At 37.7% G+C, this 26,035-nt stretch overlaps 2 protein-coding genes across 2 annotated transcripts in view; one reads left to right on the top strand and one right to left on the bottom strand.

Annotated features, from left to right (window-relative positions):
- Positions 1 to 437: 437 nt before the first annotated feature.
- On the bottom strand, positions 438 to 3,470 carry LOC129234047 (THAP domain-containing protein 2-like; the record flags this gene model as incomplete). Its single annotated transcript, XM_054867947.1, has 2 exons — positions 3,305 to 3,470; positions 438 to 648 (listed from the first exon to the last, which is right to left on the bottom strand). Coding segments are annotated over exons 1-2 (377 nt in total), but the record flags the coding sequence as incomplete, so codon positions are not given.
- Positions 3,471 to 3,837: 367 nt separating this feature from the next.
- LOC129234046 (tubulin-specific chaperone D-like) overlaps positions 3,838 to 26,035 on the top strand; it is a 36,887-nt gene continuing 14,689 nt past the window's right edge. Inside the window, exons 1-7 of the mRNA XM_054867946.1 lie at positions 3,838 to 4,015; positions 6,243 to 6,468; positions 10,941 to 11,084; positions 14,753 to 15,030; positions 16,046 to 16,207; positions 19,735 to 19,923; positions 23,809 to 24,086. Of these exons, the coding sequence (XP_054723921.1) occupies positions 3,838 to 4,015; positions 6,243 to 6,468; positions 10,941 to 11,084; positions 14,753 to 15,030; positions 16,046 to 16,207; positions 19,735 to 19,923; positions 23,809 to 24,086 (1,455 nt within the window). The remainder of the gene's footprint in view (positions 4,016 to 6,242; positions 6,469 to 10,940; positions 11,085 to 14,752; positions 15,031 to 16,045; positions 16,208 to 19,734; positions 19,924 to 23,808; positions 24,087 to 26,035) is intronic.

Raw genomic sequence — 26,035 nt, 5'->3', positions numbered from 1 at the left:
TACCATACCCAATATACCTTTTTAAAGTTGTACTGCATGGTAATTTTAAAAACTTCGAATCACGCATGAACTTGTATCCTCTTGGGAAATATCTCTGCCACAAGATGCATATCTTTATAACTTCGGTACTCCATCGAATTTGTTTCTCCTGGTGAGATTTTAGTTGATCCATTATAAATATTGCATGCTCTGACCCAGCAGCAGCTTCATTTTCAACATTTGAAAAAATTGCTAATTTTTTCACCAGCTCAACATTTTTTCTCAATAAGGATTTCTTTTGGTTTTTTATTCTTTTTATACGTTTCCGGGCTCTTCTGAGACAGAAAGTTGCGGATTTTAATTTTCTTTTCAAGGCTTCATTTTCAACTTGTAAAGCTGAAATGGTTGAAGATGACGCAGAGACCGAGTTAGGTGGCAGATTTTCATCTTTTTCATACGTTTCTGATCCATCTGAAAGTTCAACAACTGATAATCTTGCTCTTTTCTTTGGAGGTCTCAGAGAGTTAGAATTATCTGAAAATATTGAGGGAACAGCACCTTGCTTTAAAATCTTTCTCTTAAGTCCTTGTTTGAAATCATCTGATTTAAAATGTTTTTCGCATATTACAGTAAAGTCGTTGGGATACCACGAAGAATCTTCAGATGAAACTAAAAAAATAACGAATAAGCCTAATTAAAATTTAAACGAAATTATACTTAAAAATATTTATGAAAAATTATCGCAAAAATCAAGATTTTGATAACTGTGACTTAGGTCAATAGTTTTTCCATTTCATAATGCCAAGGGCTTGCGGGAGTAATATTTTCCGGCCCTGGATGATCGTCCCAAAATAAAACGATTGTTGCCCAAAATTTAAAGGCCGCACCAAAATTTCAGTCATTGAAATAACCCCCATAAAAGTGATGGTAAAGATTACTCGTCATACTTCAAAAGCTACAGTGGCTCCCAAAAGTGTTCGCACACTTTCCATTTTCAATAAAATAGGCCGCTATCTATTGATTTAAATTAATATTTCAGAATAGATTTTTATGTATAAGATCTGTGATCTCTTATTTTTTTTTTTCAACAAAATTACATAAAAATTTGTCAATAATATAATAAAAATTGATTTTTAAGAAATCAATAATCAACTATGAGTGGACGAAAAAAAAACCGGTTTGAATTAATAACCGCCTCCTTTTTGAAATCGGTTAAAAAGTGCAGAAAAGTTTATCTCACAAGTCTTTGAACACTTTAAAAATTGTCTACATGTAAGTAAATAATTTTCTCTTTAAATTTATATTTAAAAAGATATCATTCAACACACACAACCTCAACAGCTTTTAAACGCCTGGAAAGAGATTTCACTGTTTTTTTTTTTTTTTTTTTTGCAAATTCCTGAGTGAGTGTTCAGGTTCAACCATACTTCGAGCATTACCGTTTTGGGTTCGATTTTTGTTTCAATGAGGTACTTTCGTAATCCAACCTCCAATCTCTCAAAATATGTGCCATTGGGTTTGAATCTGGTGATTGAGGAGATATTTTCAAAACGTGTGCACAATTTTAGAAGCACCAGACGCAAACGTTGAAAGACAACTGTCTTTATAAAAAAACAAAGTTGTTTCCAATGAGCAAATTTTCGGCTATTAGCTTGCAATTGTCCTTTAAAATTTTTTAACTAACAGCGTGATTCATTATTTTAACAACAAATTCCAAATTAAAAATTCCTGATGCTGATATATACCCCCACATAAAAACACTTCCACCACCATGATTAACTGATCCAACTATAAGTACCTTGTCTCCGATCCGATTTTTATCTTCAAAGCATTTTATCAGACACATAGAGTGGCATAAATTAACTAATTTAGTGATATTTCGAACTAATTTACTGGTACTTCACTGTATAAACAATTCAGAAACGTTCCTGGAAAATAATGGGCAGCTGATGTGCCCAATGTCTGCCAGTAAAATATCTTTCCAAAACAGGAATGTTTTTCCCTAAAAGTCTGTAAACTTTCTGAAATATTCATTGAATTATTGTAAATAATACAGAAATCTCCTCAGTTGAAGCCAGTCACGTTGCTGAAACCTTATAAAACAAAATCTAAAGTAGCTTTCAAGCATTCGCTTGTAGCCTTCCTGATTCACCTAGAAAGCTCCAAAAGCATTACTGGGGCCAATGCCAACGCTAAGACAGAACTACAAGTAAGTACCAAGCACCTCATCTGTTCGTAAAGCTGCGGAATACAGTGACTTTTTCGCTTTCATTGGGAGTTTAGTCAACCTGAACGGGCCGTAATTCATCTGAAGCCGATAATAGATACGCTCAGTTAATCTTTAAACTGGTAGCTAAAGGTATTTTTCACAAAAGGGAGAAGTCTGCTTTCGTGAAACTTGTAGTAATTTAGGAAACTTTTTGAAAAATATACCTAATTTTCGCAAGAAATTGGTGAAATCACGGAACGTTCCATGGAAATTACCAGTAGATTTCGCATTTTTTTTACTAATGATGAAAAAAAAAATCTTGTTTTCAATGGTGTTTGTTGTTTTTTAACGAATACCGGCCATTATAAGTAGAATTTTGTGGAATAAATAAGCAAAAAATTTAAATCCAAATGATTTTTAAGAGTCAATGAAAGAAAAAAAAAACAACACAAGACAATTTTAATCATGAATTTCCCCGAAAATATTTCAGTGTACGATTACTTTTGCGACTCGTTATTTCTCTTCGTTTTTTGACTCGTTTAAAATAGAAAATCAGTTAATATTTGGAAAAAAAACTACTGTTTTATGTAGAATGACTTAGAGATGATGTGAAAAAATATTTAACTTCTTATTCGAATTCAGTTCTGCGTTATTTTGGTTTTTATTACAACTTTTTAAAGTATACGGACACTCTGGAGAGTCATTGTATACATACTTATGCAGTTTAAAGCGCACATGAACAATTATTAAAGAAAATTGAAGGATTTATCAAAACTAGAACACTTGGTTCGTTTCCACATTTTTTCGTTAAAAACTTATCCGTTTTTCAAAGGTTGCTAAAATCAATATTTATAAATTGAATTTGAAATTAAATGTTTAGTTTTTTTAATGAAATAGTCCATTGTGAATAAATTAAAAAGTACCATTAAAGCAATATTAATTATTCTGCCAAATAATTAAATTGTATCACTTAAATATAAAGTAATCCTCCAAGTAAATAAAAGCAAATCATCTCATGAAAAGTTCTATTTAAAAATGTAAAATTAAAGTAAGAAGAGCAAAAATGGCAAACACTATTTCAAGCAGTGGGAATATTTTTTTTTACCAATACTCAACGATGATATAATAATTCCACCCGGAAAAAAATATATTTACCTTGTTCTTTTATGACATTTAGCCATAATGCTCGCTGATTTACATCAGCAGGAATTTGAAGAAAACTTATTTTTTCCTTATTTTTATATCTAGAAGTGCAAAAAGGTATACAACAGGTTCGAGGCATTATTGGAATTATTACATTTCAAAACAAAGAAAGAAAACCGCACTAATCTTTGAAGCGCTTCAATATTCTAAAGAAAAAAAATACACAGAGACAAAAAATTTTACAAGAGATTTTATTCGAGCAAACGATTTTAATCCAAAAGAAAAAGATGAAAACAATTCTAAATATCAGACGATATTTGCGAAGCAAATGTTTGAATTGTTTGGATTCATCGTCATAGCAACGTCATCCTTCTAATTGCCGCCAGGTAGCGTAGTTTGTGTACCGGTGGAGACACTCTTTTTGAGGCAAAGTGGTTAGGCATTTAGTATATAGGAGGCGTTGGTTATACGAGGGACACCCCAGTGTTCGAATGATTTCTATCGTCATGGTGCCATTCTCTTTTCCCATTCGCAGGTGGTCGGCCGCCAAGGGCGTGGGCCGGGTGACGGGCCGCCTCCCGAAGGAGCTGGCGGACGACGTCGTCACCTCCGTCCTGGAGCTGTTCAGCCTGCGGGAGAGCGACTCCGCCTGGCACGGGGGCTGCCTGGCGCTGGCGGAGCTGGGTAAGTGCGAAATGATAGACATCGGTAAACGATATTTAACCGCGTTCTCATTCCTAATGTAATGTAAAATCGACCTTTTTTGAAATTAGATTAACTTCTCGACTCTTTCGGCACGTGTAAAGTTTCGGTTTTAGGTTGGCCTCCTTTGATGCCCAATCCCATGCAAACGAGGCAAGTATAAATAGTGAACGATTCCAATCGTTCTCTTTTTTCTTTTTTTTTGCGTTCATCAGCCTCTTATGTGTTTAGTCTGGTAGGTGTCAGGAAGTGTCATATAATGTATTGAGACACCTTGACGTTTAATATGCATTTTATTTTAGATGAATTTGGGAACCAGTTTTATGTTACAACATTTATTGCATCTTAAGTCGTTCTGACAATATTTTAAAAACCTAAAGTCACGTTCACTTACAATTATATTAAAAGTAACATTTGATGAAATAATTAAATATGCAAGGCTAAACTATATTACAGGGAGTTGTTAACTTCACCTCCGCTTATGGCCAGGGTTTATTTTTATGAACTTATTTTGTTAGTTTATTTACTTTAGTTTCTATGGACCAATAAATTTTTGGTAAGATTTTAACAAGTTTCCAATGTTCATTTCTTCACATTAACATTGACTCTGCATCTTCCACTGTGTGATATTATCTCTGCTTGTATAAGCAAGTAATAGTGTTGACTGACTTACGGAATTTAGCCTTTCGGCTTTTAGTTTAAACATCGTACGTTATCAGCCTCGTCTCGTACATCAAAGGCTGTTGTATAATATATTCAATCTAATTTAGTCTGGTCCTTGAAACAAACTATTATAAATGTGTACGTATCAATTTCTCAGTTGTTTACTGTACATCACATCACACCCGAGGGTCCCCTGTTCCTATCCCAGTAGTGACTTGCCCAGATTAGGGACCCTCGGGAAGTACTGTACATCCCGGTAGATGGCGCCATGAGTATGCGTCAACTCCGTGTTTTCTGTTTCTGATCATGGGAAATGTTATGATTTGAGAAGTGAGATCAGAGGGAGTTCTGTTTTTGTTTGGTGTGTGGCTGTCTGCTATCTTATAATATCATGGTGCTTTTTCCTTGGGTCCGAAGGGTACAGGTATCAGGTTTAGTGTTCATCCACCCTCGTTTACAATATATTGTGTTCTTTTAACTTGCCAACTATTTTAAACTTTTAAATGAAAGCTTTGTATAGAAAAAGTATCTTTTCTTGTCATGTGTAAGATTAACTCTGCTCAGTGGTAGACGGTATTAGAATGTGTCGGAAATCTTCGCTGATGGCGTTTGGTATTCCGTGCACAACACAGTCTCTTACCTACTGCGGCGACCCGTACAGCACGGGGATTGAAACCGATGAGTCATCTGCTGGAACTTTCATGGAACATATGAGGCAGTGAGAAGCAAAGGGATGTAAGTGGACGTTTTCAAGTTTCGAGTAAAACGCGTATAAAGATAGCATCCTAGGTAGGCTTTCATTGAATTTTTTTTTCTAAATCATGCTGTACGGTTTACTAGTACTATCTCTTGCCCCCAAGACAGAGGAGAGGTTCACCTACCCAGGGCTCCTACTTCCTTAAAAAACCCATAAGAAACCCTTAATTTCATCAAGCAAAATTAAGGTCCCTAAAAAACCCTTAAAAAATCTTTAATTTTCTGCAAATTTCCTTAATTTCTAAATTATATTATTCGGTCCCCATTTTCTTATATTTCTGGTAAATTAACATTATTTTGTTGAATTTCGGAATGTCAGACACCAGGGGCTATTTTGATCTCATCCCTTTTCTGCATGATTTTAAGTTTTTTTTTCGCTTTTGATTTCTTTCTTTTTGCTCTCTGATAAAGTATAGTTCACTGCTAATGGAGCATCACAGTCAATTGCGCCTCTCCCTACATTTTAGAAACAAGGTGTATATAATGTGTCAAGTACTTTGTCCAACTGGAAAACTTTGAAATGGCGTACCTAAAGTTATCTGATTATTTCCAATGAATTCGTAAATTTTTTTCAGAGTCCTTAAAAAGTCCTTAATTTTCACTTTTAAAAATGGGTATGAACCCTGCTACCCTTTGTGCGGGTTATCTCCAGATTTTTAATTTTGCCACTTACATCCCTTTGCTTCTCACTGCCACATTTGTAAAATGGATACTCAAACAACGAGTGCGTGCTACGAGAATGGTTTTGGGAAAAGCCTGCATTCATTCGTCTCTCTCTCTCTCCCCGCAGGCAGGAGGGGCCTGATCCTGCCCCAGCACCTGGAGCGGGTGGTGGGCGTGGTGCTGCGGGCCCTGGTGTACGACGAGCAGCGGGGCAACTTCAGCGTGGGGGCCCACATCCGGGACGCCGCCTGCTACGTGTGCTGGTCCTTCGCCCGGGCCTACGACCCCCCGGTGCTCGAGCCCCACGTCCGGGGCATCGCGGGGGCCCTGCTGGTGGCCGCCGTCTTCGACAGGTGAGTGCCCCCCCCCGGAGTCAGTTCGAGCGGGGCCGTCTCCAAAACTTTAAAAGTATTTTTTTCCTGAAAGGATCTGACCACTTTTTAAATCATTTGACTGAGATCAATATTTTTGAAAAATCACCTTAATCGGTGCACTTTCGTTGCTCACGCTTCCGCCGATGACATCACAAATGATGAAATCCCGTTCAGTGTTGCCATTCAGGGTCCACAATATTTAATTCGCATCTTTACTCACGTGTACTGGCAACGATTGTGTAACGGATCCGGAGCGACTTCCAACTTTCTTGAAAGGACGACACAGTTCTTGATTAAAAACACAGGAAATTTATTTACACTATGTACCGGAAAGATCGTCAACAACTGCTAAATGAATCATCAGCAAATATCACTCAACACCGTAAACTCGACGGTTACACACGTATTTACTTCCAAATACGAAAAACAACGCAGCGAAATGCCTCGCAATAAACAGAGCTAATACACTCTCAGCACAAATTCTCAATCGAAACTGACGTTTTATCATGCGGGACGCTTTTATAAACATCGAAAAGTTTCCACAATACTCCAAATGCTTCTCGAAAATCGTGGACCGTTATTTCTTTCATTCACAAACCTTATCAATGAAAAATAAAGGACCGTATACTTCAGCCAAATGTATAGGGGCTGTATATTCATTACGGGAAACTATTTACAGGTTACGTTACTACAATAATTTTAGATGAAAGATAATTTAGTAAACGCCTAATTTAGCTAGATTACGACAAATTAATCACAAAAATAATTACTATTTACAGAATTTGTAACAATAGGATTGATAGCGAGCGTAGAGCGCAATGATTTAATTCGCTTCTTGATTATCGTAACGTGGAAACCCGGTGGAAAGGTGCGGCAAAGTGCATCATTTGTGACGTCATAAAGGCCGAGCCTTGTTTGAAAAATCGGACACTTTAAAAAAATTAATTAAGAAATAACTGTTGGGAAAATGAAAGTGTCTTCTGGGTTCGTGTTTTTTCTTTTCTCTGAATATTTTATCAATTTCAGTGACTAAAAATAGTAACACATTCATCACCGTTTGTCATTCAAAAAATAATTTAAGCCGATTCTCTTTTGAAGTGGGATGGCCCTTGCGAGCCTTTCTCGCCACATTGTTTTTTAACCGTTGCCAAAAATGATAGTAATTTTAAAGTTTAAAACTTCCGCTTTTTAATTGCCTCCAAAAACATTGAAAAAGAAGCATAACTATAAAGTTACCATATTATCCACTGGTGGCCTATAATCCGCAGTCCTAAAATCAGCCTAAAGAAAAAAAAGCTTCATATAATCTGCGGCGGCGTATAATCCGTGAATAATACGATGTAAAAAAAAAATTTTTGAATTTAAAATACCATTTGAGCAACTAAACTAAAATCTTGAAAAAGTAATTGCTTTGAAGGCTTAATCAAAATTAATCTGAAATATGATCTAAAATATAATGAATTCTTCTTGAATTCACGATTATAGTACGCTAATTCCTTGAAAAACGAAGACAAATGAGCAAACGATCTAATCTTGTGCAAATGGCTACCTATTTCTCTGTATTCTTGTTTATTTCACATGACCAAGAGGAACATTCAAGCAACGTAAAATAACCAACATACAGACAGGCAGCGAGGAGGAACAAGCATGCTTCGTAAAATAAACAACATTCAGTCGGCGTACGATCTCGATGGGTGAATCCTACTGTAACACACCTCATAAACAGGATTGTAAGAGTTTCGGCTGCTGGTGGTTTTAACCATGGATAAAGCCGGTTAAAACCGGCAGAGATAAAATCAGTTTTATCCAGTTTTGGCCACTTAGATAATTATCAAATTTTAAATGAAAACGAAATAATAAATTATTAAAAAGAAATGCAAAACAAACCATAATAAATCATCTTGCATTATTTATCGAAATAATATGTTTTACAGTTTGTAGAAATTACAGCATGTTTAGAAGATAAGGTTTACGTGAAAAATATGCAGTAACATTAAAAAAATAAAATTCTCACACAAATGTACAAAGTATTTCAAGTAATTTTGAAGAATAAATGAGAAAAAAAATAAAGAACTTCTTTTAGAAACATACATTTTTTATAAATAAAACGGAAGCTACAGGGGGAAAACACTTTTGAAAATTAAAAAGCAACACTACTGAAAAGTTACTATATTTATGTTACAGGCTGTTTTGTATTCCCTATGTCTTTTGTTTTAGTTGTGAGCAGTTTCAGTTATTAATTTTGAACAAAGTTAAAATTTGTTCACTACTATTGTTATAATAATGTAAATTACTTCCAGTAATATTAAATTTAATTAACTAAAATTGCTTTGCTTAATTAAACAACTTCCAACTAACAGATTTATTGGTTGTAAAACACACATCTCTCACATACATACAAATTAGAAGTGTATTTTCACATAATTTAGTTTTTTCCAGTTCTATGGTGGTTAAATCCAGTTTGGGCCGGTTTTAACCGGTTTTAGCCAGTAGCCTGGATAAAATCAGTTTTGTCCGGCCAAATCTACAACCCTGCGTCATAAACTTTGCCTTTTTTAAACAGATAATCCGCGTATTACACGCAGGAAAATACGGTAGTTTTGTTGAACACTTAAATGAATTTCGAGGACGAAATGAAGCGAGCACATGCGAAACAACGACCCCCATCGCCGAACACAGAAATTCTGAAGAAATTCACACGAAAGCAAAGATCTCGGAATGTGGACCCTTCGAGCTTCAGTGATGCGATATTTGCATTCAGATCAGTCTGGATGAAATCCGTCCCTCCAGGAATGCATGAGCAGAGTTGCACGATTGTAGAGATGAGCAGAGGTGCAGAAAATGTTTTGGCTGCCAACATTTCCTCCAATCCGTTTGAAAGTATCTCCAAGATTTTGCAGAGATCGAGAGCAGCGGTCGGCAACTGGGGGGTCCAAAATTGAACTTCCAAAAGTATTTTTAAAGTATAACTGACACCAATAAGTTATTTGAGAACATTCATCCATCGGCAGTTCCGTCGGTCGTTTCTAAGGAAGCGAAAACGCCAAAAAGTGCTTTAAAATGTTTTTAATCCACTCTCTACACAGGCATGTAATTAGGGAGTTTTTTCAATGTGTTTGGTCCAAAGTTCGCAGGTTTAGGCAGCTCAATCCTTTTCAGGGTCTTTCTACAGACCATTCATGACTCATTAATATTAATATCATAAAGGACATAGGAGCGCATTTTTTTTGTAGTGTGTTTTGAAAAAAAAAACCTTGAATTGTGAAGTTTTTGTTGCCGATCAAAACCGATTTTCAGTTTGGGAATTGGATTATTCATTTTTTTTCACCCAATTGCTATCGTTGGACATGGGAGAAATTAAGAAAAAAAAAAGACTGCTTAAAAGCAATTCTTTTAACTTCCCTCACTCATGGCCCCCTTCAGCTTCGTAGTGGATAAAGAGCTCTCAAGTTCCAGTTCCGATTGGCCTGAGAGGTAGGCCTGTGCAAATTTATGAATCCTCCATTGATTGAACATGGGGAAAGAAACCGTTTGTAAGCACTTTTTGGCCTTTTCTCTTCTCCACATTGTGCACAGCTACGTAAAATGACCAGTGCTACCGGCAAAGGAAAACGTGGGCCTCGAGGCACCTCCTTCGTTTCCCGTTTCTTCTACGCATGGACTAAAACAATACCGTATTTTCGGGAATGAGCACCCCGGCGCATACGAGATAAAAAGCAAAGTTGTTTCACCTCGGGTGTGGCCCTTATGGCGGGTGCGGCCCATACATTAAATTCTTTTTCCTTGGGAATATATTTCGATGCGGCACTGACTCCCAAAAATACGGTGACCGAAAAGCGTGTTACGAAAGGAAATAAATTATTTTCCAAAAGTGTTGGCAACCTTAATTTGCATTAGGGTTTTTTTCATTCGTTCTTTCCTTCTTGCAACGAGATCGCGTCAGCAGAATATGCAAATTGCCGGTAGCATTTAAGCTAACGGCACTTTGCTTCATTCTCTTTCCCTTTCAATTTCAACCCAAGCCAGACTCGGTCGGTTTCTTTCGGCAGCCCAGTCGAGTCTGTCCGTTTTTGTCGATAGTTTCGGCTTACTGCTCTGGACATGAATATCATAGCTCAGTATGTTTAACGTTTCATACTTTGACTTAGAATGTTAGATTCAGAAGTCATTTAAAGTATTATGAGCTACTTAATAATGTAAAGAGCGTATTCTCAATATTTCCTTTAACATGTCATTGTATATATCACAGCCATAATAAACAAGTTACTTTTTAAATTTGGCTCTTCGTGATGTTGCACAAGATAAATATGTTTTTCCAAGAAGTATCATACGTCCTGGTTGAGCTTCCACTTAAAGTTAATAAGCTGAGCACTTTTAAAAGCTCACAGTTTAAAGCGTATGGGGGGGGGGCTGTCCGGCCCGAACCAATGTGCTGTCCTCGTGTGTTGCAGGGAAGTGACGTGCCGGCGTGCCGCCTCCGCCGCCTTCCAGGAGAACGTGGGGCGCCAGGGCACCTTCCCCCACGGCATCGAGATCCTCACCGAGACCGACTACTACGCCGTCGGATCCAGGACCAACGCCTTCCTCAACCTCAGGTGAGATCCTCTCCCCTCCCTCTCTCTCTAGCGACCCCGCGTCGCGTGTCCCCCCGCCTCTTCCGATCCGAGGGGGGAAGCGGTTGAGAATCGTCTGTTCATGAAAATTTATATTACAGTGAAACCTCAATAAGTAGTCGACCGGTTAAGTGGTCACTCCGTTTAAGTGGTCGTTTTTCTTCGGTCCCGAAAAGGTCTCATTCACGGTAATGTAAAATGATCCTCCTTTACTGGTCACCAAATTTAATTTTACCCGGTTAACTAGTCGCTCAAAAATTGTTTTCTAAAATTCCTTTTCCTTATCGGATCTTATAAAATAGTGTCGGACTCAGTTGAAAGGCTGTTTGATATTCATTTTTCCTTGAAATCTCGATCCTCGGTTTTGGTCATTCGAAGCATACTTCTTGCTGTGACTCTGCCAAGAATATGAATCTAACTCTTTCCAGCAAAGACAGACAAAATGTAATACCTGGAGAAAGTTAGTCAGTATTTAACATCTGTTCACAAGGAACAATAAACACAAAAGTTAAAGTTTGATGTACGTTAGAAGAGATAGTTCTTTTCCGTAAGCAACAACTTCATCAGACAACATTGAAAGACTGTATTAATGTACCGTAACTACATTAAAGTAATTTGTTGTTATTAAGTAATGTATAAGTAAGAGAAAACAAAACAAAGTAACCATCATTAGTATTTTTCCCCTTTTTAAAATGTCCACTAATTTATAGACATTTATTACATAAGCCATTGTTTTTCTCACAGAATTCTACTGCAATTCATAAACATTTGTAAAGCTTTTTTTTTCTTCCTTAATTTCCACTCCACATAAGTAGTCACTCCGCATAAGTGGTCAGAAATTTTTGATCCCTTGAGTGACGACTTAACGAGGTTTTACTGTAGTAGCTTACCACATGAAAGGCAGCGAATATCTGTATGAAGAAGTAGGGAGTGGTGATCTGCTCCTAGTTCTTCACAAAGTATACAGAGAAAAGGCGAGAATGAAGCGGCCTCGATTTTATGGAATTGACGATTTTCCCGACTTCAGCCGAAGCCGACTTCAGCTCATCTGGTAAGTTCTTTGTCATGAGAGTTTCATGATGGAGGTAACAGTGTACGGTTTTAATTTCTAGTTTGCCGAGTCTCGGAACCGAGCTTCGAGAAACTACGATCGAATGAAATGAGTATCGGAACTGGAAAAGAGGAAAACAGGAGTTAAAGCTGGGGCTGAAATTCTGGGAGGGAGGGTATGATCCCTGCCTGGAGGAGAGGACAATGCTCCCGTTTGCGAAAGATTTAGAAAAAATTCTGTATAGTTAGTTTATTTCGTGGAAATTAGAATCCGTTTTCAAAAACTAAAAGTAACGGGATCACAAGAAGTTTAAAAGAAGTGGGGCAGCAAATCCCGCCTCTCTCCCGTTGTTGGGTATGTCTTACTGCACATGATCCACAGGGTGAATTGAGAAGTTACAGAGCGATACAAGCGCTATTTGGTCGTAACTTTAAAATAAAACACATCAAGGCTCTTTCTTTTTATATAACTATGAAAATACTGCGACACACCAGTATGCCTGTTGGCATAAAATATTATTATATTTATTCTCGGCCCACAGCCGATAGTTTAATGAAAATATTTTGAGGTTGAATATTGTTACCTACTTTTGGCCCAGTCTGGTAAAAGGGTCATTCAACTAGTCGGTGCAAACACTTCAATCGACGTTTTCCCCACGCCATAATTAATGGCGACTGTTTTCGTGAGCTGTAGCTGAAGTTTGAGAAGATAACATTTCCGGGCTTATTGGCCGTGGTCTAATTGGAGTAGAAATTCCAGATGTTTCGGCTTGCTTCGCTGCAGCCATCATCAGTGGTTTGAATTTGGTGAGACTGAGTCAGTGGTTTAGTCTCACCAAACTCAAACCACTGATGATGGCTGCAGCGAAGCAAGCCGTTTTGAATTGAAAGTCCTGATAATGAAAATGAGACCAGGTGAAGAAGTGCTTATTTTGTGTCCGGCAAGTTGCCAGGGAAAAGAGTTCCAGACGTTCTATTGGATAGTTTACCAAATCTTCTCATGTGGATTACCTGTCAAAATAAGTGTTGTGTTCCTGGAGTTTAATCCGGTCGACTTGTTGCGTACTTAGGATTATCGACTCGGAACTAACTTTGACATCATCTGCAGACTTTTGATTTTTTTATTCTTTATTCTATGGGACTTCTTTGCTGTGATATTTTGGGGGTCGTTTTAACGGGGATGTTTGTTATATTTTTCTAGACATATTGAAATAAATGAATTTTTCTGAAATATGCTTTTTACTTGTCTCCAACTTGACGTTTCACGGGCATTTAATGTTGGTTTAGTTTAATGTTCTTAAACAGAATATTGGATATTTAAACTTAACTTCTAATTATGCCAACAGTGCCGAGGCACACCGGTTGCGAAGCCCTGGTATAGAATGTATGCCATTCATAATATGAGGAATTTTATTTATTCCTATGAAACACATTCTTTGAAGAAAAAAAACTTAAAAATGAAATTGGTCTTTGGATAACAGAAAAGAACAGTTTTCATGTCAATGTTTCGTTTTTTTTTTGTTTTTTTTTGAGTATTATTATTTATAATTTTGTTTGAATTTTTAACATTCATGTTGAAAATAGTTCAACAAAGCAACAATAGAAATACATTTTCTGCTTAAATAAATGTGAAGATCATTAGCAGATCTAAAATAGCCTGGAGAGAGATTTGGTAAAATTTTAGAAAATGAGCCATCAGAATGTCGTCTATTATATGGACGCCTCTGTTGCCGAATTGATTTACTCCTTTTTTAAAAAACATCCTCATTTCTGCTTTAATAGTGCTCTATCAATGCATAGCATGTGTTAAACTTTTGGTTCAGTACATTTCTGACCCTGCGATGCCAGAAAATGTAACACAAGGTCCTATTTGCTCCTATGGATAACGCTGTTCATCACTTTTCTCTAATTTTTGTTTTATGGACTGAGTCGATTTGGCAAGTGAGGCATCCATATGTCTCTATTCTGTAGAGTATTCTTTCATGTTAAAAAATAAATAAAATAATATATATATTTAATTATCTATTAAAATTAGCATAAAATTAGATTAAGTATTTCTTAATATAAAATTAATTTTTCAGTATCTTAACTGTAGCCAATATGTGATTGGTCAAGGGCTAGAGAAACTCATTTAAATAGGATGATGTCGATGGACCCATCCATTTGTCGGCTGTACACGTCACTGCAATGACGACGGTTGGCTTTCAGCCACATATTTTGCTTTTTCACTATGTGTATTTGATATTTAAATTAGCTTCCGGCTGTTGACCAATCAGGTGTTGGCACATATGTAACTGCACAGTTCCAACTGTTGGTTTTCAGCAACATGTTTTAATTTTCACCATGTATTCAGTTGCCTTTTATCTTGCAAGAAGCAAGCGGTGTTCATGTTAAATAAAAGATTTTTACAGAATGGTTTTTACTCTGATTTGAAACAGATAAGTAACTTTTAATTATATAACATATTCATTTCTGGGGAACATTCTCTATTTCTGTCCATCCAGGGGGCATCTTTGTCCCTCTATTTGTCTGTCTCTGTTTACAAACTGACGTCCGTCCCTGCGAATAAACGACCTCACACGAGTATCTGTCTCTTGCAGCGTGCACATCGCCCAGTTCCCCGAGTACACCCTGGCGCTGGTGGAGCACCTGCTGCGCCACAAGATCAACCACTGGGACCCGGCCGTGAGGGAGCTGGCAGCCAAGTCCCTGCACAACCTGACGCCCAGCGACCCGGACTACGCCGCCGCCCAGGCCGTGCCACTCCTGCTGGACCTGGCCACGGGGGTGGACCCCAACGCCCGGCACGGCGCCCTCCTGGCCCTCGGAGAGGTCGTCCACGCGCTGGCGCTCCTCGGCCCCGTGGAGGACGTCCTGGGTGGGTAGCCCTTTTTCCTGATGCAACGATGGCGAGAAAAATGTAAAAAAGATACGGACTTTTAATCATTTTTTCAGAAGGAGGCTTTCCGAGATTTTTTTTTAAAGAAAAAACAATCTAAACTTCACTGGTGAAAAGCATAAAAGCCTATTTTTCTTTCTCTAGGCACAATGAAATCCCGTTACAACGAATGCCGATACAAGGAAGGAAACATTCAGTCCCGTTTGGAAACTCATTAAGATAATGTATAAAATTCCTCATTTTAACGAAACCATTTTTTCAAAAATTCGTCACAACAAAATTATTTTCTCGGCTTCAGTTTGAATATTTTTTAGTTATTGCTGTTTTCGGAAATTAAAAAACAATTTTCGGGAGTCGTAACGTGAGAACTCGGTTTATACTTTCGAAACAGAGGCATTCAAGGTGGAAATCTGCTCAAGCTGAAACGTAAGCTGATGTGAGACTCTAAAAGACAATGTCTAGTCGTATGCTGTCAATTTCTACGTGCCAAGAGTGAGGCACCCTGAGAATTTGCAAGGGCTTCAGGAAGATTTCAACTTATCTTAAGGTCAGCAAAGTGACATTCTTAAATTACAATCTTTTATAATGTCCTTTGGAAATAAATTTCTCTTACAAAAGAAAATAACACTTTCTGTGAATACGACCAATGAACAAAACGTCAGTGTTCAATGAATGCTTCCCCTTTGTTTTTTACCAAAGAGAAAATGTGTTTAGTTATGTTTTAGATCGTTATTAACATTAAATTTTACATATTGATTATGTTAGGCTGTTGATTTGCAAAATTAAAATTTTGATAAAAATAAAGAAAGTTTTAAGGCAATTCGGTTACAACGAAAAATTTTATCTGTCCCTTGGAGTATGTTGCAACAGGATTTCTTTGTATGATGAAATAGACTATTTTATGTTTTTTTTTTTTTAAATATGTGACGTTTTGTTTTCTTTTTTACAATTTCTCCACCCCAGAGCAAGATCTGACATCTCTCTCCCTCTCTAGGGGCCGAGGTGTCCGGCCGCATCGCAGGCCTGGTGAGCGTCCTGGACGAGCGGGGGCTGTTCCGAGGCATGGGAGGTGTCCAGATGCGGACGGCTGCCTGCCTCCTGGTGGAAAAGTGCTCCCTGGCCGCATTGCCCCTGCCCCCCGGCGAAGACATCCCGGGTGAGTCGCCTTCCGGACCATCCGCCATTTTTGTCCACATGACGAAAGAGTGTTCAGCGGAGGTCGGTCCGCTCTCCGAGAGTACCCTTCCTCTGTCGGGCCGATATGTGACGGATTTGCAGCAATTTAGTCCGAGTTAAATATTTCGTGGCCGGTCCAAATGTGGGTCGGGGAATGTCGACGGAGACCGTTGTCCCGCCGCGAGGAGTCGACCCGCCGGACAACTGCTGAAACCCATAGCAACAAAGAGGGCGCTACAGGGTACCCCTGTTTCCATTACTTTGCCGTTGATTGGTGGATGCAGGGGTTCCCAGTGACACCTGTTGCGGTCGAAATGGGCGACGTCCAATCAAAAATATAAACAAACTTTGAAACATGGAGAGGACATTTCCAGGCTTATTGGCCATGGTCTAAATAAAAATGAAGAAAAACCATGGGTGGCTTAAAACAGACTGATGTCTTTCCCATTTTGAATCTGAAGCCTTAGACTTCCATTTCAAACAATTTCTGGACGGTAACCCTCTTCCTTCCTCCTAACATCGCCAAAGAGGTGTTTAAAATGTGTTTTTAGGATTTATGTTTTTCAAAAAGCTTTAGAATCTACCACTCCTTGCATAACATATCCAAAGATTGCTTGGAATCGCATTTTTTGACCCTTTTTGTCGAAAAGTTCCGGGAAGGGACCGCTTATCCTAACATCACCAAACGTACCCTAAAACTGCATTTTTAGGCTCTCAGTTTCGAAAAATTTTCGAAGGAGAGTACCCATCCGCTTCCCTAGCCTCACAACAAATAGACTGAAATTGCGTTTTTTTTTTATTTCACTGTCAAAGAAATTTTGAGAACTGCCCCGAACCCTCGTCCTTGACATTATAGAACCTGAAATGCGTTTTTAGGACTTCTATTTAAAAAACTTTGCAGTAAGGCCCCTGAACCGCCAGTGTTTCCCTGATGTTAGTACTAACAGTAGCCCTTTTTTTTACAATTTTTTACAATAGCCCTTGTCTTTTAAGTTTCAATTTCGAACAGTTTACGATTCACATCCCTATGCCCCCCCCCCCTTTCCACTTGCACAACTCCTCCAAAGATAAACTAAACGTTATTCATAGAAAGTTGATGAAATGTTAGTTCTTCCACTAACTCTGCAGGAAGTATTAAAATTAATAGGTGATATCATTCATCAATGGTATCAGAATTTTGACCGACCTACGCGAAGGACGTGAAGCTGGTTTGCATGGTTTGAACTTTGATATTTTTTCCTTGTGCGATCTATTTTCAATATCGCATTTAGTTATTTCTATTTATCCGCGTTCGCCGATCCCCGATACGATGTCCGACATTCCGAGAAACGCCGGTCACGGTACCGGGTCCGAATGGAGTATGTTTAATTGTGTTTGTAGATGTTCGCCCGTCTCTCGTACGACACGGTACAGTATCCATATCTCACCGTATGAAACACAAATTTAACATTTCAGGATTTTGTTCTTTGGCAGTATAAATGATCAAGTTGTTTCTTATTTTTATGTAATTTTTTCTCTTTTTTTTTCACAGAAGTACAGTCGAATACCTTTATAACACAATTCTCTATAAACCGCACAACTTTTCTGATGTAAATAATGAATTTTACGGTTAAAAAAAAAACACTCTTCCGCCTTTCAAACCTGAAAATTACTAGGCAAATTAAATTTTAAAGCATTTTTCATCTTTCTATCTTAATTCAAAGCTTTAAAATGAAAATTAGTGTTCAAAGAAAGAAAAAACGAAGTGCCAGATTGCTCCTGAAAATGCAGCTATTGTGCAAACCATGAAGTTAGCAGTAATGCAGAATAATTCGCTTTTTTTAAGTTGTAAAATACAGTTGGCTCTCTGTTTAACGACTTTATCTATTTAACGACGGCTTTTTATGGTCCCAAATGGTCCACTATAGTGTTAAAAGCATTCTATTTAAGGATGCTTTCTACTTAAGGACGATTTTTTGAGGTCCCTTGAAAGTTGTTAAACAGATAGCCAACTGTATATTTATTTGTGAATGACAATATAGATATTATATTGCATAATTCATGCTTTAATACTTATGGCAATTAAAACTTATTTTGAGGTGCAAATATATAGACATATTCGCAGTATTATTTTCAAATGAAATGATCCATATAACGCCAAAACCTGTATAACGCAAAAGCTCTGGTGCCAAGGTGTGCGTTATAATGGTCTTCTACTGCAACTAGTGTATTTTGTACGCTTTCCGGAAACCGAAGTTTTGGCCATCGCGAAATTTCCCACCTCGAGAGTCTACTGCCGTGTGCAGGTAAAGGACAGTAACAGCCAATTTTCCATTTTTCATATTTTTGCATTTTTGTCATCTATTGTACGTTAGCTATATTGTTCAAACTCCCTGATTTGTTTTCCGCTGGAAAAAATGTGAGAAAAAGACGTCTCATTCCGACGCTTCCCTATTGTTAGTATTGAATCCGAAACGCATTTCTTGAAACTGCCGTTAACCTGCACACGGCAGTCTACTCATTTACACTGCCGCGTGCAGGTAAACAGCAGTATCTGCAGAAATGAGATTTCGAGATACAGTTGGCTCTCTGTTTAACGACTTTCAAGGGACCACAAAAAATCGTCCTTAAGTAGAAATCGTCCTTAAATAGAATACTTTTAACACTATAGTGTACCATCTGGGACCGTGAAAAGCCGTCGTTAAACAGAGTCAACTGTATTTGAAGAAATGTATGGTGGATTCAATATTAACAGGAAAATGTTGGAATTGGACGTTTTTTTCGAGCCTTTTTTTCAGCGGAAACCAAATAAGCGAGCTTGTACAAAAAAGATAACATACAATGGATGACAAAAATGTAAAAAAAAATGCAAAACGAAAAATTTTCAGTTACGGCCCTTTAACTGCACACGGCAGTACGATGCGGTTTTTGTTGCCTCAATTTTACGTCATTTCGGAGTTTCGCAAGACACGGTACGTGACGCCCCGGTTTGTGTCGTGTGCAAAAATGAAACATTAGTTTAGATAAATCGGCAGAAGAGTCTCGCGTTTCGGACACGTACGGGCGAACCGTTTCGTTCGAGGGCGCCGTGCGATCGAGACCCGCGCTCACACGGAGATCTCTTGTGTAGAGTATTCTTTCATGTTAAAAAATAAATTAAATAAAATAAAATATATATTTAATTACTTATTAAAATTAACATAATATTAGATTAAATTTCTTAACATAAATTCATTTTTCAGTATCTTAACTGTAGCCAACATGTGATTGGTCCATTAGATATTTAAATGAGCTTCTGGCTGTTGACCAATCAGGTGTTGGCACACATGTAACCGCATGTACACATGTAACTGCATTTCCAACTGTTAGTTTTCAGCAACCTGTTTTGATTTTCACCATGTATTCAGTTGCCTTTTTATCTTGCAAGAAGCAAGTGGTGTTCATGTTAAATAAAGGATTTTTATAGAAAGGTTTCTACTCTGATTTGAAACAGATAAGTAATTTTGAATTTTTTATAACATCTTGCAGCGAAGTGGCAGCGGCTGCTGGACGGGTGCCTGCGTCACGCGGACGGGGGCGTGCGGGCGTCTGCGGTGTCCGCCCTCCCCCACTTCCTGGGGCGGCACCTCCGCCCGGGGGACCGCATCCTGGACCGCTACCTGGAGGGGCTCGGGGAGGAGCATATGGAGTCCCGCTGCGGATTCGCTCTCGCCATAGGTGAGTACTCATAAACACTATCCTGAGTAGATTATCTGTAATTTATTACATGTGTGTGTCTCATAATTTACGAAGTCATTTGAACGTAAACTTACTGGGAATGTTCACTGTGAAACATACTTGCCAACTCTACTGTTTTTAACAGGAGACTCCCATTTTTACTTCCTTTTACAAAAAAGGAAGTACTGATTCGCGAAAAAAAATTTCATTAAAAAATTGGGCTTCATTTCCATTTTGCTCAACCCCGAATGAATGTTGAGTTTTTTTTTTTGACTCGACCACACGTGGATAAGGGCCTAAGAACATATAGACACGCCAAATATCCATAATGATGATTTCCGAGTTAATTACAACGAGATTTCTCGTGATGTTTGTATGTACGTATGTATGTGCGTATGTATCTCGCATAACTCAAAAACTGTATGTCCTAGAAAGTTGAACTTTGGTACGTAAACTCCTAATACGGCCTAGTTGTGCACCTTCAATATTGTTTGATTCAGATGTACCTAAGAAGGTCTTTTGCCCCTTTTTGGGGGGAAATCATTATTAAACTCAAGTGGTGTTATAATTTAGAGGACACTTGGCGATACATAGCCAGTCTTTTGGTCGCCAAGTTTTGTCCCCAACTTGGTGACAAATTTTGCGATGTTTTTTTTTTAAATTTTATTTGGTATCAATATGGCCACTGTTGGTGATATTTAGAGAGCAAACAATTGAATCACATTAAAATTGCCAATAATGAGGAAATGACATTAAATTGGAGTAAAAGGAAGTCATGTGATGCACACATCAGCTCGTTTGCTTCCATCTCCCAATTTCCCTTTTTTTACGATTTTCTCCCGTTTTGCAATTTTGTCAGTCAATCATCAAAAAGTTTCACTTTCCTCTGAATAGATGGCGCCCCTTTGTAATTATCTACCAATGTCGGGGAATAAGAATTTTTCCGATTAATAGCTCAATTAGTAAAAAAATATTTTTTGGAAGCTTTCCACATTGCACGTTCAACGAAGCACGTGCTTTGCCGTATATGGCACCAGATTTCAATCCTTTTGCATCTTAAAAATATTTCAATTGTTTTGAAACTTTGAAGTTGTTTTAACATGTGCTACCCTATACCTACTTATTTCATATTTTATTTTCATTATATATTGATTTCCTTCTCCTTTTTTTTCGGATTTTAGTAATTAAATTTTTGTAGCGACTTTTTTGGTAGAGACTGGAAATGCACGAAACTTAAAGCAAATTCACTCATTATTTGGTTTTACCTTTGCAGTCTATTTTTTCTTGCTGCTACCAATTAGATTACATCTGCGAAAAATCCCCATTTCATTTTAAATTTAGTATTAATGTTATTTAAAAGCATAATTTAATAATTCTGTTGTGAAGATATGTCGCTGTTGAATCAACTATATACCTCTTGTGGAATCTCCTGTTTTTTTTTTCTTTGAAGGTTGGCAAGTATGGTGTAATGATAACCTAATGAACGCATTGCTTTGCTAAGCAACTTCGCTAAGCGCTTTCGATGTTCTACGAAGTTCTGGAATGTTGTTGGCTCATTCTCTCTTTCTCGTTTTCGGTTTTTGGTTTGCCTGCTGGTAGATTGCAGTAGAGGTTTTTGACCCTCTGGCATTATAAAGCCATCGAGTTCCCCGTTCATATTCATCAGGATTTATTAATCAGGACTTAGTTTTTTTATCGTCGACAGATAGGATTCGATCTTCGAGCATTGTCCAAACTCGGTGTTCCTTGAGTATCTTGAATTGATGATAGTATCAGGGTCGTATTTAAGTGAGGGCAGGCGGGGCTACTGCCCCGGTGCCTCCACAACAAAAGGGCTCCCCTAATAAAATTTGTACGAAATATTGTAACTTTCACAGGTCAGTAAATTTTACGTTTTTTCTCCCAGACATTTTTTTTTTTTTTGTATTTCTACAAAAAATGCTTGCACAAAAATAATATTATTATGGATATATCGGAAAGCCCTGATTGCAAGTATCCATTTACTATCAATTTTTTATTTGATCGAGCATTTCAGTGGCAATATATATATTTTTTTATTCATTTAATTTGCAATTTGTACCTATGAGTTAAAGAGAAATAAAGTAAGTAAAAAAAAATCTGAAAAATAGTTCACTTTGCTGGTCATCCTTACAACTTCTCGCTTCTTGAGCTCAAAAATTTAAAAATTATTTGACGAAATGACTTGAATGGAAATTTTTTAAATCGAAAATATTGGATATATATCCGAATATTTTGATATATATGTATATCAAAGTATTGGATATTTTCGAAAATAGGATGATCTTTTCGAACCCTGATTAGGGGCCTCCACTCCTTCATTGCCCCGGGGCCTCTATGTTTTTCGACACGATCTCCGGTAATAGTGAATTGGGATTAGTAAACAGAAATCAGATTGAATTTAGATATAGTTTTAAGGTGAAGCTTAATTTTGAATGTCGCTTTGAGTTAGTTACTTTTTCTTTGATTTTAGTTTGTACAATTGTTAATCGTTAATAAACTTGTTGTTTATAATACAAGGTTTTCAAAAACCCGGGGTTTTTTTAAAAAATGCCCATGGACCCAGGGTTTTTTGGGGTTTTTTAAATAAAACCCAAAAAACCCAACTGAAGCTGGGTTTTTTAAAAGAAATGTGGGTTTTTTTTTTTGTCTTTTTTTAGGGAAAACATAGGGTACTTGTAGCATTTTGTAGCGTAAGTATGTGGACAAAGCACAAATATTGTCTTGGGGTAAAAAAAAAGCTGGGAACCAATTGAAATTCAAAGTTTTCTGAAGAAAAGTATAAAAGAGGACGAAAACCAAGAATGGTGAAGTTTCAGATTTTTTACTTTCCATGATTACCAACAGTTAAGACAAAGTTACTTCTTGAGTGATAAAATCTATTGTTCGTTTGTTCGCTTTTAATTACTACATTTTTTTTTTGCATTTTACTTTATTGCATTTTATTATGCAAAACTACTGTAGAACCTCAAGTAGTTTAAATCCCTTTTTACTGAATTCCAGCTTAATCAAGACATTTCTTTGAATTTAATGTTGCCCGTTTTTCTATTTCTGTGTACAGAATAAGAAATATTAAACTTTTTCGTAAAATAATAAAAATACTGTACATCCTATTCTGTTTTCTGTCCGACCGTTTGTAAAACCTGTTCATTTCTAAAAAATATACCTCGTTTATTCGAGATTTGTGATGTGTTGGTTAGAAGAAAATAATTTACATGAAAGCCTTTTAACTAGATTAGTTTCCTCTGTACAATCTACAAATATTGAGAAAATCAGACGTGACAGGACTCGGTCGAGATAATTTGAGTTATTTATTGACCAGTTAAAGAAAAAAGTTAAATACATTTATTTAAAATCTTTGAAGTATTTTTTTTAATGCCGTTAAGAGTTAAGAAATACTATTAAAGCTCAAAATTCATTTTTTATGTCCATTGTCTGTGGTGAAGAACAAATAAAAAAGAAGTTTAAATTGTGAAAGTACTTAAATTAATTTTTTTAAAAACTTCTCACAAAATTTTTAAAAAACCCAAAAGTGGTCTAAATAATGGTTTTTTTAAATGGGTTTTTTCAAAAAACTTCTCACAAAATTTTAAAAAACCCAAAAGTGGGCTAAATAATGGGTTTTTTTAAATGGGTTTTTTCAAAAAACTTCTCACAAAATTTTGAAAAACCCAAAAGTGGTCTAAATAATGGGTTTTGTTTAATGGGTTTTTTCAAAAAACTTCTCACAAAATTTTAAAAAACCCAAAAGTGGTCTAAATAATGGGTTTTTTCAAAAAAAACCATTGGGTCCAACCCAATCGGGTCCAATTCGGCCAAACCTGGTATATATGCAACCTATTGAAATCGTGCCCTCTCTCCCCGCAGGTGCGCTGCCGGCGTCAGTGCTGGCGGGCCGCGTGGAGGAGGCGGTGCGCGCCCTGGGGCGCTGCGTGGAGGACACGGAGGAGCACCCCGAGTGGGCGGACGCCCGCCGCGACGCGGTGCGGGCCCTGGCCGGGGTGGCCCGGACGGTGGGCACCGGGGGCCTGGGGGACCCGGGCCCCCTCTTCGAGGCGCTGCTCGCCGCCACCCGAGACTACACGCTGGACAGCCGCGGAGAGATCGGCGCCATCGTACGTGAGGCCGCCATGCTCGCCATACAGGTACGTCCGTCCCTTTTGTCCGGTATGCATTGGTTGGTAAGGTATGATTGAAATTGAGTCTTACCAGTCAACGCGATACATTTAGCAGAGTGGGAAATTCGAGTTTGTGAATCAATATGACTGAAGACAAAAAGTTTAGCAAACATCAATTAGTTTATTACGAAATAAAGAATATAATACAGTAAAACCTCGTTAAGTCGTCACTATTGGGACCAAAAATTTTTGACCACTTATGCGGAGTGACTACTTATGTGGAGTGGGAAATTAAGGAAGAAAAAAAAAGCCTTACAAATATTTATGAATAGCAGTAGGATTCTGTAAGAAAAACAATAGCTCATGTAAAAAATGTCTATAAATTAATGGAAATTTTAAAAAGGGGGAAAAATACTAATGATAGTTACTTTGTTTTCTTTTCTCTTACTTATACATTACTTAACAACAACTTATTTTAATGTAGTCACGGTACATTAATACAATCTTTCAATGTTGACTGATGAAGTTGTTACTTACAGAAAAGAACGATCTCTTCTAACGTACATCAAGCTTTAAATTTTGTGTTTTTTGTTCCTTGTGAATGGATGTTAAATACTGACTAACTTTCTCCAGATATTAGATTTTGTCTGTCTTGCTGGAAGGAGTTAAATTCATATTCTCGGCACTCGGCAGAGTCACGGCAAGAATTATGCTTTGACCAGAACCGAGGATCGAGATTTCAAGGAAAATGACTATCAAACAGCCTTTCAACTAAGTCCGACACTATTTTCTAAGATCCGATAAGGAAAAGGAATTTTAGAAAACTACTTTTGAGTGACTAGTTAAGCGGGTAAAATTAAATTTGGTGACCAGTAAAGGAGGGTCATTTTACATTACTGTGAATGAGACCTTGTCGGGACCAAAGAAAAACGACCACTTAAACGGAGTGACCTCTTAACCGGTCGACTACTTATTGAGGTTTCACTGTATATGGCTTTAATAAAAATAAATAAGAAAGTATACGTTATTGCAACTATCCCATTGACCTAGACAGTTTAATTCTTAATTGACCCGACTTTCGTTCATGAAGGAACAATGCCTTCAAAAGGATAACCAACATTCTACTTCAATCAAACATAAAGTCTAACAGCCGAAGCTTGCCGAACACACAGCAAGTTGGCTTGCCTGAACTGAGACAATGCGCCGAGGCTGTGCAAGAAGTGAGACTGAGATCAACTGATAACAGCCACCACTTTATATCCCCAATCTCATTAGCATATTATCACTCCGATACTACCTGATCCGTCAGTGGTCAAGCCAGGGTAGGATTTAGGGGAGGGCACGCGGGGCTACTGCCCCGGGGCCTCCACAACAAAGGGGCCCCCACAATAAAATTTTTACAAAATATCCTAACTTACACGGGTGGAAAATATAGGATATATACATATATATCAAAATATTCGGACATATATCAAAGTACATGAAATACACCATCAACTCAGTGAATTCCAGCCGAGGACTGCAGTTTCGTACTCATTAGCACTCTTCGGCCCGGCATAGGAGTGACTGAGCCGGAGTTGGAAAACCTCTTAAGGAAGCCAAGAGAGCCAAACTGGTAGCTAATACAGAATTAGCGCTGACCAGACGAGTGACCGAAGCAATGGTTCGGTTCAACTCGAAGATTGAAGGCAAGGCAGGTATATTCAGTAGGTTACCGCCCCATAGCCAGGGCTAAGGCAGAAATGCATGAAAGGGCTTCCTTAAGAGGTTTCCACCTCCGGCTCGGTCACTCCTATGCCGGGCTGATGAGTGCTAATAAGCACGAAACTGCAGTCCTCGGCTGGAATTCACTGAGTTGGCGGTGTATTTCAGCCTTAGCCCTGGCTATAGGGTGGTAACTTACTGAATATATCACAGTATCGGATATTTTCGGAAATATGATGATCTTTTCGAATTCTGATTAGGGGCCTCTAATC

The sequence above is a fragment of the Uloborus diversus genome, unplaced genomic scaffold (genome assembly GCF_026930045.1).
Source record: "Uloborus diversus isolate 005 unplaced genomic scaffold, Udiv.v.3.1 scaffold_953, whole genome shotgun sequence".
In the NCBI taxonomy this organism is placed as follows: domain Eukaryota; kingdom Metazoa; phylum Arthropoda; class Arachnida; order Araneae; family Uloboridae; genus Uloborus; species Uloborus diversus.
The sequence above is the reverse complement of the archived record's forward strand: the minus strand, read 5'-3'. Positions and strand labels throughout refer to the sequence as shown.